Below are 19,464 nucleotides of genomic sequence, written 5' to 3' on the forward strand. Positions count from 1 at the left end.
ATACTCTTGGCTCCTATTGAAATTGAACATCAGAGGGCATTTGACATAAAAAAAACTTTTATCTTATTTGAAAAGACATTCTGAAGCTCAACATCAACAGGATACAAGAGCATGTACACAGATACACACACACACACAAACCACAATGTAGAAATCAATCAAATCATTCCAACATAGATAACAATAATAGTCTTGATATATACAACTCACACAACTTCAAAAGTTTCAGCTATGCTTATGAAGGAGACCAAGTGATGCACTCCCGTGCACCAACCTAGGTCATACAGTGGCAACGTTCCTGCCCTTGCTCTCCAGTAGCACAGCAGACTCCACAATGACTTTTCGGTTCTGAACTGTGTGCTTCAATAAGGAATTGTTTGCCTCAGGGTTCCCTCTGCCATTCCACCCAGGCCAGGCCAGGAGTAGCAGTCCCACAACCAGCAGGGACATGGAAAAACTGGAAAAAAAGCAACCTATCACAAGCCACAAAACAAAATTCTGGTCACAGCAGTCAGAACCACCCAGAACTTTCAAAACAACACCACTCTCAATGGCCAGCTTTTGTTCCAAGTATAGAAAGAAACAAAACTCTTGAAGAATTGGACTTTTCTGACATAATGATAATGCTTTGCAAGGAGGAAGTCCAAGATTCAGCCCTTGTTTCCTCCAGACAGGACAAAGAGAAACTTCTACCTAAAATCTTCAAGGCCAGTTGCAGCATTTCTGACCAATGGCCTAATAAAGTACAGCATTAAGGCAGCTGCTTATGTTTTGTATATGCTGGTCACACACATCCCCAACACACACACACACACACACACACACACAGAGAGAGAGAGATAGAGAGAGAGAGAGAGAGAGAGATATCAGTGCAGAGAATGGGTGTATCCTTTAGAGTTTCCAATTGAAATTATCCAAATTCTGAAAAATTTCTAAATGATGCTTCTTGGATGAAGAAGTAGAAAAGCACCTTTGGGAAAACCATGATATGGATGATTGAGAATCTCCTTAAACATTTCTACACCATCCCAGATTTCCTTGTATAAAATGGAAAGAAAAGGGAAAGGGGAGAAGGAGCTAGTAATAGTAATAGTAGAAATGGTAGTAGAAAGCTATTTCTTTCACAAGATATAATGAAGACAAAGGTAAAGTAAGTTGTGCCCGAGCCTATGTGAATAACTGGTTGGATAATAACCAGCTGCTATGTGTTTTCATTTTATTTTGTATATTGTGAAGTTTATATATTTTATTTGTTTTATTGTAAGCAGCCCAAAGTCACATAAATGTGAGACCAGCAACTGTATAATGAATGAAGAGCTCATTAAAAGGAGCCATGGTGGTACAGTGGTTAAAATGCAGTATTGCAAGCTAACTCTGCCCACAGCCAAGAGTTCAATCCTGACCAACTCAAGGTTGACTCAGCCTTCCATGCTTCTGAGGTTGGTAAAATGAGGACCCAGATTGTTGGGGGAAATATGCTGACTCTGTAACCACTTAGAGAGTGTTGAAAATCACTATGAAGCGGTATATAAATCTAAGTGCTATTGCTATTGCTAAAACATCTCAGAATCACTGAAAATCCCTGTGTATGTTTAAAAAGGATAAAGACCCTAAGCCAGAGGTCCCCAACCCCCAGTCCAGGGGTAGGCAACCTTGGCTCTTTTATGATTCGTGGACTTGAACTCCCAGCTATGCTGGCTCAGGAATTCTGGGAGTTGAAGTCCACGAGTCATAAAAGAGCCAAGGTTGCCTATCCCTGGACTGGGGGTTGAGGACCCCTGCCCTAAGCATTATAATTTTTACCTATATTTTATTTCAAAGAAAATATGCCACACACGAGAAGAAAATCCACTATGGAAAAGATCCAAACAAGAAACTACAGAAGCGTAGCCATTATCTAGACATCCCTGTGGCTTAATCCTGGGAACGAAATTGCTCAGGTTTAGCCAGCAATTAGCCTATGGCCAAGATTTGATTACATCAAACTTGGAAAAAAGATCAGGAGTAAATGCTATATATGTACCAAGCAATGGCAATTGTTTCCTTAAGTCAGACTGGTTCAAGTTCATGTGAAGCAAAAAACAAATAAAGGAATCTTTGCAAAGAACTTTACAAAATAAGAATAAGATGTTGAATTTGCCAGTTCTTGTCTTACACTTCAATTTTGATTCCAAGTAAAAGAGCAGCCAACAGCCTGTCTAGGAACCCGACAGAAGCCACCTACATCACACCGAGACTCTTAGGCTCAAAGTCTCTAAAAAGGACAAGTGAAGAGATGGATATTGATCCTGAACATAAATAAATGGTATTTATTTAAATGGACCTGCCTTTTGGCTATGATTAAAGAGCCAGGAGCCTGTGCTTCCTCTCCCCACCTTGAAGGCTGCTAAAAGGAATAGCAATATCAATCCTAACCAAAGTTACGAGCTCGGCAATGGAGTACTAATCAGGCCCTGCTCATTGTTGTCTCACGCAATCAGCTTGCATGAATTTTGCAAGTGCCCAAATGTCTATTTTTATTTCACACAGCTATTGATATCAAACTCATTCCACCACGTGTAAGTACCTATTGGCCCATTTTTCAGCCCCTAAGCTCCTGCCAAAACTAAACAAATGAAATTGGCAGGCAATTTTCCAATTTCCAGCAGAGCAGTTTGCCAATTTACTTTCTGAAAATGCTTCAAGCCTCCAGTAGGCATAGTTTAGCCCCACGCCCGCTGATGATATAATTCCCATGCCTCCTCCAACTATTGCGAAAAAGAGGAGGAAGCCTAGCTCGCAAAAATATTCCCCACCCCTGCATCAACTGTATATCAGCTCTCTATTGTTAGATGTGAATTACCATTCCTGGAATCAAGGAAAGTCCCTCTCAGCACCAAAAACAATGTGCAGCAAAAGCTGGGAAGCTACTGACACGTCCTGTACCTGACTTTATATTGTTCTTTGCTCAGTGATCTAGAAAAAAGGGAAAACAAAGTGCTCTATGAAATTCTGTGGTTGGGATGAAAGCCCTCAAGTTCTTCAGCTTTAGAGGTCTGATTGCATATCCATTCCAGAACAGGTGGTGGGTTTTTTTTTTTAATAAATCATATTGAAAAGGATTGCAGTGACAATCAATCACTTCGGGAGGGAGAAAATGGGACTCTCTAACAAAGTCTGTAAAAAAACAATTATCAAAAAGAAAGAAGTTAGGGGAAACTATAATAGGCCAGGTGTTTCTTTAGTGTCCAGAAAAAAAAGTTCCTTATCAAGGTACAACTCTTAAAACCAAGCAGACAGAACTGAAATGCAGATGGGTGAAGAACATAGGAATCTGAAGGGAATAGCAATACAGGTTGTCCTCATGTTACAACTGAAATAGAGCCTGCCCATCACAGTTATAGCTCACAAACATAGTAAAGCAGGCTGGTCATATAACCAACCTGACTTTATGATATTTTTGCAGCGGTCATTAAGCCAACACAGTAATCGTTAAGTGACAAAATGGTTTGTTATGGTGCAGTTTTGCTGAAAACCAGAAGTAAATGACGGTTTTCAGTAAAATAGATGCAAAACAGTTCAAGTGACTGCAAGATGCTGCAAACAGCTGTAAATCTTTGATAGTGAGATGGGTGGCATATAATTTTAATAAATAAATAAAATGCGGCCCAATAGCTAAGTGTCCAAAGTGCAGATCATGTGACTTCAAGGGAGGTGAAAACCACTGGAATTTTGAATCCAGATCTTAAGTACCCCCCCCCGGTAGGTCCACTGGAACTTTGAACAGTCACTAAGCAATTGGTCATAAGTCAAGGACTACCTGTATCATCTCTTTTAAACCTAATCTGAGAAACTGAGTAATAAAAATGCCAAAAGATCTTCACATGATCAAGAAAGATCTTCTCCCCAAATCTTAGCACTTCATTCCCTGTTTTAATCTAGATCCCAACTTCGGCTTGCACACTGACTTATAACTACTTGGCCAAATAATCTGAAAAAGTAAAACACAGAGCAGGCATATCCAAACCAATCCTTTTTTTTTTTTTTAAGAAAGTGCCAGCACTGCAAAAAACTCAATAGCACAACATTTTTTTCCCTGAAACTTAAATAGATCAGGGACTATTTAACATTTTAGCTAAGAAAATAATTAAGCATGGTGGGAAAAATGGTTAATAAATAAACAAGTCTCTCAGGAAGACTTAAACTAATACCACCGGAAAAAGCTAAACCCAACCCAGACAGACGTCACAGATTTGGAAAACATTATGGGATTAGGCAAAAAGAAAAGAAAAGAAAATCAGTGCAGGAGCATTAGACAATCTTATTTGATGCTGCTGTGCAGACAGTTCCCTAATTCCCCATATTGCTGCAGCAAACTGTATATTGGTGAGAAAGGATAGATGCCTGACATCTAGTTTTCTATATGCAGAGATCTTTTTAATATAAAGAATCAAATCCCACCTGCACTGTGGCAGAGTAGAGTAAAACAGGCTATTCACACTATTCATACTGTCCAGCTATCTTTTCTTTATTAACAAAGTGATGCTTTGATGATGCTATAAATAACTACTACAAATATCCTTAACTAATCATGATCTATTGGATAACAAAAAAGATAACCCCCAACCTGTACAATACTGCAGATTTCAAGCATTAAACATTTTCATATGTTTTTAGTTGCCAGAGAGAATTAATAGGGACAACAATATGCATTTACTTTAACGCAAGGAATTATTAAAAGAATTATTATATCCAATTTCTGATTAATAGAAATGTGCTGATAGGAAGACAGAAAATGGCTAAATACTTTTATTTGCAGTAGAAGACTTGGAATAAATTAGCCGATCATGAACAAGAACAGAAAAGACTAATGAGATATTAGCAATCCCAAATCTTAAATTGGGTTATGAAGCCACCCAATTAGCACAGTTAAGGGCCTTGTTTAATAGTGATCAATGAAACCCTTGATTCAAAAATTAATTAAACAAGATATTAAAATCCATTAGAAAGCCTTTTAATATTCAGTAAAGTGGGGGAAGGAGAGAATGTGGGACAAAATTATTCCATTTCATTTCCCAACTGGAAAATAAGCCCTAGCATGATTTTTCAAAATATTCATAATATAAGCTCTCCCCAAAAAATAAGTCCCAGTTAAGATTGTCAGCCAAATGGATGCATTTAATACCGTATTTCCCTGAAAATAAGACCTAACTGGAAAATAAGCCCTAATGCATCTTTGGGAGCAAAAATTAATATAAGACCCGGTCTAATTTTGGGGAAAACACAGGTAGTAGAAATATAGAACTTAACTGGAGACACTTTTGTTCCATACTAAATTTTGTCTTGGACTTGAAATAATAATCTTTTATGAGTGCAGTGTAGACTTTATTGTCGGAATTAAAATATTCATCAACCTGTAGAACCAAGATAAACTAACATATAAAAAGTATTTGGATATGTTAATGAAAAGATTAACATCAGCCCGATGGGATTAGCCCATCCTACCCACTCTGGTAGAAGGGGCATGCTTCAGATCCCGTCAGGTCCAGAAGAAGAGTCTTTTCTGCCATGGCTCCCAGGCTCTGGAACATCATGCCCCCCAGGTGAGATCTGCTCCCACTCTTTTGACTTTTAGAAAGGTGTTGAAGACATGGTTGTGCCTACTGGGCTGGGGGCCCAATGGGGATGTGGCAGGCTAGATGTCGCTAATAGAATAGATAATACCCCACCAATTCCTTGTGCGCACTCTTCAATCTCCTATGCAGTGGTGGGATTCAAAAATGTGAACAACTGGTTCTCTGTGTGGATGCCACTTCCAGAAATACATTCTGGGCCTGGGCATCAAAAAATTAGCTACCAGTTCTATCGAACTGGTGCAAGCTGGCTGAATCCCTCCACTGCTTCTATGTCACCACTGAGGGATCACCAATTCTCAAGAGAAGATTTGGATGGCTGTTGAAAGAAGAGAAAGGTGAGAAATTGCTTTCTATCAATACTTCTCTGGAACCAAACCAATAATCTCTGCCCATTACTGTCTTATTTAGTTAAAGCCTTGAGAGGTTTTGAGAAAATTCTGCAGCAGCCACAACGTGGGAATTTCAATAAATAAATATACTCACCCCACAGAGTGGTTGTTGCTGGAAAGGGAGAGAATGTTATGTATACTGCCTTGAGGTCCTAGAGGAAAAATAGGATATAAATCTACCAATAACTGAAATAACATTTTTAAAAAACCTCACTGAAGATGAAGAATGGTAGGGACTTATTTTGTTTTTGTAGCTGGGAGTTGAATTTAATTGCTGTGAGCCATCTAGCACTCTCTGTAGCATAGACTGAATATAAATGTCTAGAGTAAAATAGATGATCTTTTAAAAGAAGAATTATATTATTTAAAAGAAGTGACTTAACAGAGCTTCTTTCAGAAAAAAACAAACATTACTTCCTTTTAAATTTATTGGAAATTTACTAGATGGTCAACTATCACCAGTGGTCAAAAGACTGTCTTTTTAAATATATTGCAGAAAAAGCCTTCTATATTTTTTATGTTTTAGAAGATTCTGCAAAGTAATATTTGTCCAAGAAATTTCATTATGATCAGTTTAATGTGCTGCATTAAAAACAAACAGAAAATTGAGCAGAAAAGTACCAAATAACTTATATTATTTATGCAACTGGCCCTGCATTCCATTATGATGCCAGGTGATCCTGGCAGAGTCTGGTCTGCCCCTTGAAAAAGTAGAAATGAATCAGCAAGTCTTGGTTCCTGTGTGGTTAACAGATATCAAACATACTGAGTCAGCATTTAGAACACATTTGAAAACATCCTTAGGTAATTATTATTCTAGGGCTAGTTGGAACAGCAGAGGCCATAGGAGACCATGGAAAAAAATGTATCATTTAGCCCATGGCACAATTGGGACTCTATATATCTTGGCTTCTCAAGTTCAAGAGATCCAAAATCTTTACATATTCTATAAGATGGACATACCACTTGGCTGTTCTGCTTCCATATATAACAGTTAATTAAAAACTTAATGCAGTGTGACGTGCTTGTAATGAAATTTCACTCACATTTGACATATATAGTTTACATGCAGAAGAAGGCAATCATTCATTCATAAACAGAAACATCTAAACTTCTGCTTGCCTAGTTTAAAAGGAGCACAGTCAGCAAGAATTTCTTTAAAAACAACTGTCAATTGAACAAAATAGTTCAGGTCCTAAATCATTTCCTAGAACAGAGGAAGAAAGGGGTGAATTACAGTAAAAGTCTTTCATTCCCACAAACACTTCTTTACTGCCAGTTCTCTGGAAATGCTTATGAACTGCTTCTTACCTACTCTATAGAAATTGTAACTACGCTTGCATGCTTTCATGAGGAAAACAAGACATTTACAAATATTTCAAGGCTGGGGATTCTGTTAGAAAGAGTTGTTTAGTGACAACTCAGCAAAGATAAATGAGCAAGAATCAGACAATTTCAGGTTTACTGAGCCTTAATAAAATGTAAAAGTATGAACTTTATTTTATTTAAGGCAGCAAACTGAAGGTTTCTTAATTTGGATAGCTTATTTATGAAAATTCTGGGAATGCATAAAATTTTCACAAATCCTTGGAAGACAGGAGGAAGTAGGAAAACCTTTATGTAACAAAAAGTAATAAATTTATGTAATAAATTTAATAAATTGTTATTATTGTTGTTGTTATTATTATTGTTATATTATTATTATTATTATTATTATTATTATTATTATTATTATTATGTAATAACTTTAAGAAGTGCTCCTATATTTTTCCTTTCACTGATTTTGTTTCATTTTTTCATTTTCCATGCCACTTTCCCTCTCCCTACACCCAGTTTGGTGAAGTGTTTAATGCATCAGGCTAGAAACCGGGAGACCATGAGTTCTAGTCCTGCCTTAGGCACAAAGCCTAAATTGGATGATCTTGGGCCAGTCACTTTCTCTCAGTCTGAGGAAAGAGGTAAGAGCAAACTACTTCTGAAAAACCTTGCCAAGAAAATGACAGGGACTTGTCCAAGGCAAGCTCTGAATCAAACATAATGGAACAAAAGAAAACAATATTTTTCTAGTTTTACCTTATATGCTTAGCTCAAACTTCAGAGATTGAACAATTCATTATTGATCAATCTAGCTCAATATCAGTATCACTCCCTGCCCAAAACCAGATTATCTCAGATGCATGGGGACTGCAACATGTAGGAATGAATCTCCAACTTCCTTACTTTCTGTAGTTCTTTCTGGAGATGCTGAGAAATAAACTTGGGACGCGGTCTACTAACTGTCTATGGAGATTCTCAGTCATCCAGGTCATGGTTGCCTCAAAGGTGCTTTTTCAAAAAGCAACTGGACTTTCTTTGTTTTCCCTTAAAGATGTTTCGCTTCTCATCCAGGAAACTTCATCAGTTCTGACTGTGGGGCAGGGTGGAATGGAAGAATTAGTTCTGACCTCAAACTCTTTTATCTTTCTATCCCTCCCACCATCCAGTCAGAACTGATGAAGCTTCTTGGATGAGAAGCAAAACATCTTCAAGGAAAAACAAAGAAAGCTCCGCTGCCTTTTGTAAAAACACCTTTGAGGTAGTCTACCAGCATTAGGCAAGTGGAAAAAAATTGCCTTTCTATAATGTCTATCAGCTGTAATCACAGTTCAGCTGGCATCCTATAAGATGTAGCAGGGATATATGAACATGTGTATTAAATGCTGCCACATCCTGAATACATGCCCTCATGTACTGAAACTTCCTTCTGCCTTTCAAAATACATCTAGAACACATTTGGGCCTTTGCGATAAACCTCATTCCTCAACTACAGCCCACCCACAAGAGCATTCCTGTGAAATCAAAGACAAGGCCTGAACAGGTAAATAATTATTATTGCAGATCTGGCATTACTTTAGTCCTGGCAAAGACCAGCTTCTCCAAAGTCTAGAACTCTAACCACCTATATTACCCATATAGGTAACACTCCAGGTTTAAATGCTTATCCCCGACTTTAACAATATAAAAAAATGGCCAGAACTCTTTTCTCTGGTCTTTGCTGTCTGTTGTCCATTTCTTGCCATAGCTTATATAATAGTCCTTCCTGTTTTCTTCCTACTTTGCAGATGGCATTTCTGACCTGCAAGGAGTTAAATAGGCTTTTAGCCATATCGATATCTAGGAATATTACACTGTCCAATAATTTTGCTCAACTCCAGCACCTTATGTTTATTTGAATTATTTGGAAGCAACCACACTGAGAGTAAATTTCAGAATCATTAATCAGTGCAGTTGCCACTGTTAGTCCGGATTAAAGTTGCAATCTGGTTCTCATTTTCAAGATCAGTTGTTATATAGTAATTCAATATAGCTGCTCTTTTCAAGAAGAAGCTCTTGTGAATGAAAAAAAAAAAACAAATTTAAATCAAATGGATTAAGAGGGCAATATAATACAAAAAGTATTGGGATAAATGCGTATCATGAGTCATTTTCTTAGCAGTCTTTTAATTTGAAGCATTTGAAGAGGCAGCCCTCAATCCAGACTTCAAGGTTACAGATGCTCTTCCCTGCAACACTGATTCTCGGCACAACTAAGGGGCCGCTCATTCCATCAATTTAGTGAGGGAGACCAACGTCTTGTCTCATAAAGGCTCTTCACAATGGGAAGTTGTTAATAAGATCTTTTAAAAAAATCTAATTCTGTCAAAACAGGAGGAGGGGAGAGGGAAATGTGCCAGATCTGTATTTTTAGCAAAAGGCCCAGTGAGTTCCCTGCAGAGCTGGTCTGACAGAGCAATTTCCTGTATGAAATGCCTATAGATGACTTTTGGTAGAATTCTGCAAGGAATATGCCCAACAAAGAAATTTGCAGGGCTTCTCTCTTCAATGAAAGAAATCTCCTCTGACACCAGAATAAAGAGATGAAATCTATGTTCCAATGTGCAGTGAATTTTCCTCCTACATACTGTAAACCTGGAGAAAAATTATTAACTGAGCAACTACAAGACAACTTCATCATTTTTCTTTTTATTGCTTTCACACAGACTAGTTAAAGCTCTCTGAATACATAAACATATAACAGAAACAACACTGGCTATTAGCACGGAAATAACACCCATAAGGCTAGTATGCTCCTGGCATTCTACATCACTTTAACCGAGAGAATCAAGCCACTTCATGAAGTTCTCTTTGATTTCCCTAATATTTCATACATTGCTATACCACATCATCAACCTGATACCACAATGCTGAATGGGAAATCCACCGACATCTTGACTAAAACTAGAAAGCCTTTTGGAACAAAATCTAAAGTGCTGGGCAGTATATATAAAAATGTTTATATACCATCACTTTAGTAGGACTTTTGGCATAGGGATTCCTGAAATAATGTACATGTTCCTTGGCAGGAGAGCCTATAACCACTAGCTGACTCAACATCTATACACACATCACTCATGTTCTTGGGACTTCAAAGGCACAGCAACACTTCAACCAAGTTAACCAAACGTGTAGTTTTGACGTGCCCACTGCACACGCAAACACCAAAATGTTATTGCAAGAAAAAAAGAGTAAAATTGCCTATTACTTATCTTTCTGCATCACATCTGAATCGGTCCTTTACCCTTTCAAAGACAGTAAGTAGACAAAAGTAGATAAAGAGCCAAAAGTGCTGGATTTAGAATCAGTCTTCCTAGTCTTTACCCCAAAAGGTTTCACTCTGACTTTAATTCTTCCTTTACAGTCCTGAGCACAAAGCTGTTTGTTTCTGGAAGCTAGCAATTAAGCTCTGTTCCACAAAGACACAAATATCATCAGCCCATCTTTCATCTCCACTTTCCCCCTTTTTTCCAGTTAAGGGAATAACCTTTAGCGTACAAGCTGAAAAGAAGTACTGTACCCTTCTGCACACTATGCAGAACTGGATCTCTGAGGGGAGAGTCATTTTGGATCTAAAGTGATAATTATCCATTCTAATGCACAGAAGCATCAGCAAGGTGTAGTACATCTTACTCTGAAGTGTACTTCTGAGGCTCCACGAAAGAACTGAGCCAAGCACTTTAAATTGTTGTACAGCAATAGGTGGAAGGCCAGCAGAGACTTACTTTCCATGTTGTTTCCTGGGTGGATGGCTAGTTGATACAAAGAATAGGAAGCCAATAGTGGCTGTGAGGTAATGGGGACAAGGAAGAGGAAAAAGCAGAGGGACTATAGCAGACAGTCAGGTAGCCAGATAGGTTTGGAGGCTTTCCAAATGTTTTCTCTCTGCTTCTTCCAAACCTGGAAATGCATCAGCATTTCCATTCTCACTCACTCACACACACACACTTGAACCTATATTACAGTTATCAGTCCTTGGACAGGTATTTCATACACCTGCAGGTATATCTTTGGGTATATTTGCAGGGAATTTTCGGAATTTCAGAATGCAACACTTCTGCCATTTTCAAACCTAAAGCTTATCACTGGGACCGCATGCACCAGTTCTGGGTGCTAAGAGTCGAAGCACCTCTGGCATTCATCAGAATATTCTGCTTTACGGAGTAAAATTGGATCATTCGAACCTAGATCCCTCGCTGACCACGGCGCACAATTATTCCAATTTACACATCAGCCACGGAACTCTCTTGGAGGGACTACTCCCCGTAATCAGACTCGCACAAGTTCTTATCCGTAAAATGCAAGCTACCGGTAGCCAACAACGCACCCCCTCCCCTCTAGTCAGCTTTTCCCAGCCGGCGCTCGGGGATTCTCCTCTCTGGATTCCGCCCCTGCCTCCGCACTGTTCAGCCGGGGCTCCCCGAACCTAGAGCGGAGGCTCTCCCACGGATGAGCTGCAAAAGCAGATTACGGGAATTCAATCCTCCTCGAAGGGGGAAAAGAAGACCGACAGGACAAAAGGCATGTAAAGTGCCGCTGTGGTCATCATCGCCACCCCAGTCGGAAATTCACTGCAGACTCAAGACTTCCTACCCAGTCCACATGCTGGCTTCGCGGCACTTCCAAAGGCGCCAGCGCGCCGCGTGCCTCACAAGTAGGAAAGGGTATCCATCGCCCCCTCTGAGGTGGTGCTTGAACTCGGCGATCGATCCAGAGCTGGCGGCCTGTCCCTTCCCCTTTTCTTCCCAGCTGCGCTGCGGCAGTCGCTGGACGCTGGTGGAAGCCCTCCCAGCCAGCTGCTTGGCTTGCTCCGCAGCTGGGAGGAGGAGGGGGAGGAGGAGAGCCGGGAAAGACACGTGATCGCTCCGAAACCTCTCCTCCCTCCCTTTGCCCATCGCAAGGATGCACGTGCACATCCCGGCGCGGCGGCGAGTCACATGACCCTCCTCCTATTCACTTCCATGCTGTTCCACGGCCGAGCTTAAGGCTATGTCGAGTGCTGGCGAATCTCCTTTTTGCCTTTGCTTGGCTGCTGCCGCTAGTTTTCCCTTAGATTGGAGGATAGGGATTTCACCTTCTGGCGAAGCCACCCCTGCTGCCTTCTTAGGTTTATGAAAGACCCGGTTGGAAAATCGGTTAGAAGTTTTTTCTGGAGTGCGGCGGGACAAAAATGTAATACATAAACAGCTAATGAGATCTACGTTGACGGTAGATCGACCCCGATCGATACTATATTCATTGTTCTATCTGCGTTTCTGTGGAACTCAAGTCAAAATTATGAAAAGCCGCACCGTTTTTCCCTTAACTATTTAAATAAATTGGAAGGGGGTGAAGTTGGATTTGGTGCCTTTGAACACTGAAATAGTAGGGGGAAAGAGAAGGAGGCTAAAATAAGTGTTTCCTTAAGCCATATTTAGAAAAACTCATGTTAAAAGTTAGCTGCAAATGCCACCACAAAATGAAGGGTGTCCTTCCTTTTCCTAATTGGAGTACTTTTAATTACAGCATAAACTGCTTTAAAATACCTTGGACTTTTCCAAACTAGCAAATTAATCAGCTCCACTTTACATGTTTCTTAACATGTGTATGTCTAAGTCAATCACCTTGCAATTGCATTTTAAGTCAACATTAATTGGCTTAAATGTATGAATTCAAAGTTCAGGCCTGTGTTCTGAAGATTATCTCCCCGTCCCTACTTGGAAGTTGAGAGCAAACTCTGTTTTATCAGAAGCATGCAGGAGTTTCAGAGTGTGTTTGCAAGTCCTGGTATTAACTCTCCTAGACTTCTGAACCTTGATTCAAACTGATTGGGGGGGCAGGGGCAAGGGAAAGACTCTGCTCATGCATTTATCTTGTGTCATTGGCCTGCATGGGTTCAGTTGCTGAGCCCTGGCAGTGCAAAATAAAATGGAACATGTCCCAAAGCTGAGCCCTGTCTCCATTAGGACTATGACCAGCACCCAAGAAAAGAAATTGCATAATTTGATGATTGTTGCCCTTATACACTCATGACATACATAAAAAGTGCCAAAATTCTTTGGTGATTGCCCTACTGCTGAAACCAGCTACGAGTAGTAATGTGATTGTATTGTAGCAAAAAAATATCATTCACTTTTAAGGCATTTGAATTCCAAGAGAATTATTTTCCTCTCCTTCCCAATAGTAACCAAGATTGGTTTATTTTGCTACATAACTGGAAAGTGCCATATATTCCAATTATGCTGTATTAATAATAATTAGATTGATGATAACATGGCATAATCTTTCTTTTGCCCTTGAATGTTATAATATGGGATAATAAAACAGTCATAAGCAGAAAAGAGATCTGAGTCTACATGCAAAGGCTTGGTAGAAGACACATATCAAGATGCCCTTGAAAGTCTTTTTGCTAGATATCATTCCATGAAACACAAGCAAATAAAAACATTGAGCTGACTAGTAATGCAAGGAAGCCTTGCATTTCTTTGCACATTTATCATGGATTAACATAATAACTTCCATGTCATGTTCATGAATCTATCTTTTAAGAAATTTTAAACACAAGGTTTATTACCAGTACCCTCACTCCTAAATTTTCCTCTTAAAGAACAAGATTCAGATTGCCTTTGAGCAGACATTAAAGTCATGGCAGTCAATTTGCTAATTAGTAAGGACAGAAATAAGAACCCAGGGGTCATAATTATTTATTTTTTCTATTATTTCCATCTGAGATTTACAGGGGAATGTGGACTGCCCCTTTGTTAGGTTCCCTCTTTCCCTCACAAATCATTCTTAAATTAGTTTAGGATGCATTCATATGTTTCCTAGACTAGCATCTCAACAGTTTTAGGATTTTCAGATTTTATGTTTCACACTTGGAAACTCCCTGAACATCTTCAGTAGGCCATATTGAACCCAGTGGTATTTATTTCCATCAAAATGTGCAAATAAAATAGCAACAGTTTTGTTTCTGATCCCCGGTGGGATTTAGAATAAAGCCCTATTGAGTACAATGGGATTCCCCCCCCCATGTAAATGAAGTATAGAATAAAAGATTTTATAGGTGATCTTTGACTTATTTGGCCGCATTTTGGGCATTGGCAACCAGCCTGCATTTACAACATCTCACAGTCACATGACTACAATTTATTATGTTTTTTTTCCAGAAACTGGCTTTTGCTTTCAGTTTCCAGGGGGATAAAATGACCATAGTGAAAGAACAATAGCTTTGCTTAATGACTGGTGTTCATTTAATGATCGCTGCAAAAAGGTTGTAAAATCAGGTCTGGCCACATGATGTCCTGCTTTTTGACCATCATAACTTAATGACTGTGCTTGTCAAACTCCTCTATGATTGTAAGTTGAAGACTACCGTACAATAGTGGCCAATATTGTGGAAACCTTTTGGGAAAAGTGTACAGTAGAAATGTCACCTTTGGTTAAGTTTCCAACAAATTTTTCTTCTAATTTCTTTATAACTGTAGCCTTGTTCACTTAATAATACCATTTCACATCACTTTCTGGGCAACCAGTCAACTCTTTGCATCATTACTTTAATTTTATTACGTTCTACAAACTCACTAAATGAAAGAACACACACAAAAAAACAACCAACTTGATAGCGATCACATAACACACTGACAAATGTCCTCCTCTCAGCTTCAATACATGACACCAATAACTGAATCCTACAAGATGACACCTGATTGGCTCTCTAAACACTCATGCTCATTGGCTACAATCAGATGAAGGAAAGCTACCTGATATCAACCTAAGCAAGTTGTGCTTCCTTTTTCTGGTTGGTTATTTGGCTATAACATTTCATAAAATACAATACAGATAATTGAACAAACTTTGTTGCATTACATTCTTGATTAAATTATCTTTCCATTGATATATAATTTTATGGTACTACTCCAAAAAAAATAGTGTTAATAGCCATCAAACCACAAAAGTACACTTTTCCCAAAAGGTTTCCACAATTTTGACCACTACTGTATATTTTTCTCTATATTTTAAATCATGATTGTACACTGCCCATTGTACACCACACAGAGTCACTTCTGGTAAGATGGGTGGCCATATAAATTTGATAAATAGCTAATTATATTTCAGCCAGATCTTTTATATTCACAGATAAATGTGGTTGTGCTCAGTGCATGAAACTATAGAAATGTTTTTAACCTTTCCTTTCCAAACTGCTCTCAATAGAAGAATCTCTAAAATAGAGAGAGAACTGCTTATTTGCAAATCTACCCTTGCTCTTTTCTGTTTTTTATTCCAGCAGCAGTAGATAGAGTGAACAAATGTTTCTCCTTTTTCTTTTTGACATCATTATAAATATTTTGAAAGCTGTAAACTTACATCTCCTAGGATTTCTTCCAGCAAGCAAAATATGCAAAGTTTACGCAACTTCTGGTAATGTGATTTGCCTTGCAGATTTTTTATTATCCTTGTAGCTCTGCCCACAGTCTTTTTTTGATCTGTCAACTTTCCTCTTGAATTATTCCTGAAACTGGAATTATCAAATATTGCTCTGAACTGTCTCTGACCTTTCTCACAAACCTGGCCATGAACGTCTCATGCTCAGAACTTGAGGGCATCATTAGACTAATAATCTATCCTAGGAGATAAGACCATTTAGAAGTACAATCTCTTCTATGCATAGGAAAGGCAGCGGGTGATCCATGCCTGGATTGAAATATATATTTAATCTAGGCATGAATTCAAAATGTGTGTGTCAGAGATGTTCTAGGGTGGGAGATGGGAAACGGCCAAGCCACTGGGGTGGTTGGAGAAAAGTTTATTGCAAAACTGCTTCATTGTCAGTTCTTGCTGAATGTATCTTTTTTGGGATGGAAAGAGGGAGGGGCAGAACTGGGTGCATTAGACTTGAATTCAAGGATGCCAACTAATGAGAGGCAAGGGGAAAGGACTGAGGTACAAGGAAAATTGAAAAATGGACAGATGAGCCTTTGGGTATGTATGCCTTTGTTGAGTTCAAGCATGGAAGAGGAAGGGAAGGAAGGCAGAGGGAAGATTGAATGTGGACTGGCTCTCAATGCTAAACAGGAGGTAAGAGAGGAATAAGAGGAACAAGCCTTGCTCTGTTCTCTCCATAAGTCAGACAGAGAGAGTTTTTATTTCAGCCAAAGGAGACCAGGTTTCATTTGCCTTAACTGTGACTTTGCCCATAATGGTTCCATCAAACTTCCAACCCACGGAACACATTTCTTTGTTTCACTTGCTGCTCCTCCTACCCTGGATAGGAGATTTCTGTACACAGAAGCCAGAGGCCTCTTCCCCAAAGCCCCAAATGTTTTGTGATGTAGCACTTTCTGGAACTAATATCTGAGCAAAGCAACAGAAAGACAAACAGTAATAAGAATATGAACGTGAAGTTTAAGGAATCCATAAAAAAGTTAATCTCCAATGGGCATTTGGTACTTAGCTAACTTGACCGCCTGAGAAAACAAAAAGGTATCACCTCTGTATTGATGGATGATGCCTTGAGAGACAGCAGCGGAGATGAACGAACATGACTTGCCATGCGCATGACATGTTTAGATGCTCTCCTGAAAATAAATTATCATATTCAGTATGTGTAAAAAGCCCAAGCTTGGAGCAGACTCTGAAGAAAAAATTGGAGCAGGAAGTAGACAAACTTCAACTCGTCAGATAGCATAGATCAGGGGTGCTCAAACACAATTTCACTGAGAGCCACATCAGCATTGTGGTTGCCCTGGGGGGGCTGGGGGTGTGTGGCCAGAGTAGGTGCAGCCTACTGGGTGGGTGTGGATGGAGTGGGTGTGGACTACTGGGTAGGCGTGGCCAGTTCTACATCATTCGTGTCAAAGGTGCCTATGGGGGCCTGGGCAGGAGTGGGACAGATCTGAGGGTCTCTTGCAGAAGGGGGTGGGACTGGGGCAAGTGCTAAGATAGCCACCACATTGGCTCCCAGCTGGCCTGGGCCAGGGTCAAGGCAGCGGGGTCTGTTCCCTCACTGTTTCCAGGATGGCTTCGCGGACCACATGAAACCACTTTGTGGGCTGCATCCGGCCCCCGGGCCTTGTGTTTGACATGTCTGGCATAGATCCAATAAAGACACATTCATCAAGAACTGACAATGAAGTAGTTTTTTCTATAAAACAAATGAGTGTTTGTTTAATGAGTGGACAAGAGTGCCATGCAGAAACAGCATAAAAGATACTCTGCACTGCTGGAATTCAGAAACAGATTTAATAGTCTTCCAAAAGAAAAAGCCTCTGGGCTTTCAAAGACGAAAAAAGATGCTGACAAACAGGAAATGAGATGGTGCCTCCTTGAAGGACCTGGCAGCATCTGGCAAGGAGACAGAACAGTTACAGTAATTAGTGATTCAGTACTATGAGGAACAGAAATATGTGTTGACCATACCTATCAGTTAAGTATGCTGCCTGACAGGAGGATGGATGAGGAATGCATCACAATGAATTTTAAGATTTATTATGTTTATAATTATCAAAGAAATATTAATTAATAGGAGGATGGGAAAGTTTATATTCCAGATGATTAATAGAGATAACATTAAGAGGAGTAGCTAAGACTCAAGATAGTAATAAAATTCAAAATAATCTTGGAAGATTATAGGAATAAACTGAAAAGAATGAAACTGGAACAAAGTGCAGAAGAATTCGCTTAGAAAGAGAAATGGGCAAATTTGTTGTTACTGCAATTATGCATATAGAATTGTAAGGTTTGAAACAGCCCTCAATAGCATCATGTTAAAATGGAGAAATGTGATAAGAGCAGTCACAGAGTAGTCCCAGTAGAAATGCAAAGGGAAAAACCCATTAACAACACTAAAAAAAAGAGAGAACTCTTCTTACTGTATTGTTTGTGGATGTGTAAATGAGTGGAATGGAACAGAACGGAACAGAACAGAACAGAATACAGTAGAAGTCTATTTATCTTTTGGAGGAATAACAGGGGCAGAATGGACTATGCCGGGCAGTCAAATAGAAGAGTAAATGACAAAGAAACAAGTAAGTCAGAGATATTGTTGATTTATGATAGAAAATTGTTTTATATTTGCTTTATAGACCCAGGAAATTTTTAAGATCTGGTGGAAATGTACCAAAGAGATCTATTTTGCCCTCTCTCAACAAACAGTTACAATAACAACTAAACACTACAATGAAATACAACTGTGCGGAGCTAGAAATAGCAGCAGGAAACACAATTCTGTGATATAGAAAAATAGTTGATAGAAAATATGCTGATAAAAATATTTCAGATGGATAGCAAAAAATAACAAAACAGTATTTGGGATCTTAAAGACTAGCATGTTTTTTGTGACCTAAATCGCTTATGTTGCTCTGCAGATCTGTTAGCCTACCAACCCCATAATCCCCAGATAGGGGTTCGTCATCTAACATAACTGAAGGGTAAAAATCTGGGGCAAGCTAACAATCTAATTTTATAAACTTCACTTGTTTTCTTAAAATTATTTATTAAATTATCCAGGAAGAAATCCTTAGCAAACACTAGGAAGAAAAGGCAAAGGGTTCTTTTTACTGAGGCCGCTTTATAAAAAAAAATCTACTGCATAGCAGTTACAACTGTACAGCTGGAGGAGCCCTCCAACTGCAATAACATACGAGTGGAATTTAAATTGGTTCCAGGCACTGTGGTTCCTTCTCTCAAATACATCGCCATCTGGAATGCAACAGTCCTTCAGCTGTATTGCTTCTTCAGCTTGGCTCAGAAGGAGGGACTGGAATCTAGAAGCACGGAAGTGAGCAGAGCAGCATCCAGGGACGGGGATGGGAATCTTCAAATGAGGGAAGATAGACTGCAGGGATTTGAGACTTTCTGGAAGTTGAAAGCTCATGAGCAGTAGGTTAAGGGTGGAAACAGATAGGCTACGTGGCTTGGATGGTTAGTCAGAACTTTCCCAATGTACAGAAGACAATAATCCCAAACCCCCAAACTCTGCATGCACGTGATAACTGCTGGTTTTCTCTGAACACAGAATCTGGATGAGAGATTGCTTTTAGAGGTCTCTGATGCAAAATGTTAAATAGCAATTGCTATAACAGCAAAAGCCATCAAATTCTTCTACCACTTCTAAAGCTGAGTAACAGTGC

At 39.3% G+C, this 19,464-nt stretch overlaps 1 protein-coding gene across 7 annotated transcripts in view; it reads right to left on the reverse strand.

Moving 5' to 3' along the window:
- Window positions 1–12,235, reverse strand: part of RAB3IL1 (RAB3A interacting protein like 1) — a 35,524-nt gene extending 23,289 nt beyond the window's left edge. For 2 of the 7 annotated variants that reach the window (XR_005557901.1, XM_039353182.1), the window contains exon 1: window positions 11,951–12,231. Coding sequence is in view for 6 of the 7 variants with exons in the window: in XM_039353182.1 (XP_039209116.1) it covers window positions 11,951–11,961 (11 nt within the window). In the remaining variant the exon portion in view is untranslated. Of the gene's footprint in view, window positions 1–6,098; window positions 6,157–6,245; window positions 6,326–10,565; window positions 10,620–11,950 lie in introns of those variants that run through there. The other 5 variants (XM_039353188.1, XM_039353183.1, XM_039353184.1 and 2 more) reach the window with 5 other exon arrangements.
- Window positions 12,236–19,464: the final 7,229 nt, after the last annotated feature.

This window comes from Crotalus tigris, unplaced genomic scaffold (assembly GCF_016545835.1).
Source record: "Crotalus tigris isolate CLP2741 ecotype Arizona unplaced genomic scaffold, ASM1654583v1 scf7180000018504.2861643, whole genome shotgun sequence".
Classification (NCBI taxonomy): Eukaryota; Metazoa; Chordata; class Lepidosauria; order Squamata; family Viperidae; genus Crotalus; species Crotalus tigris.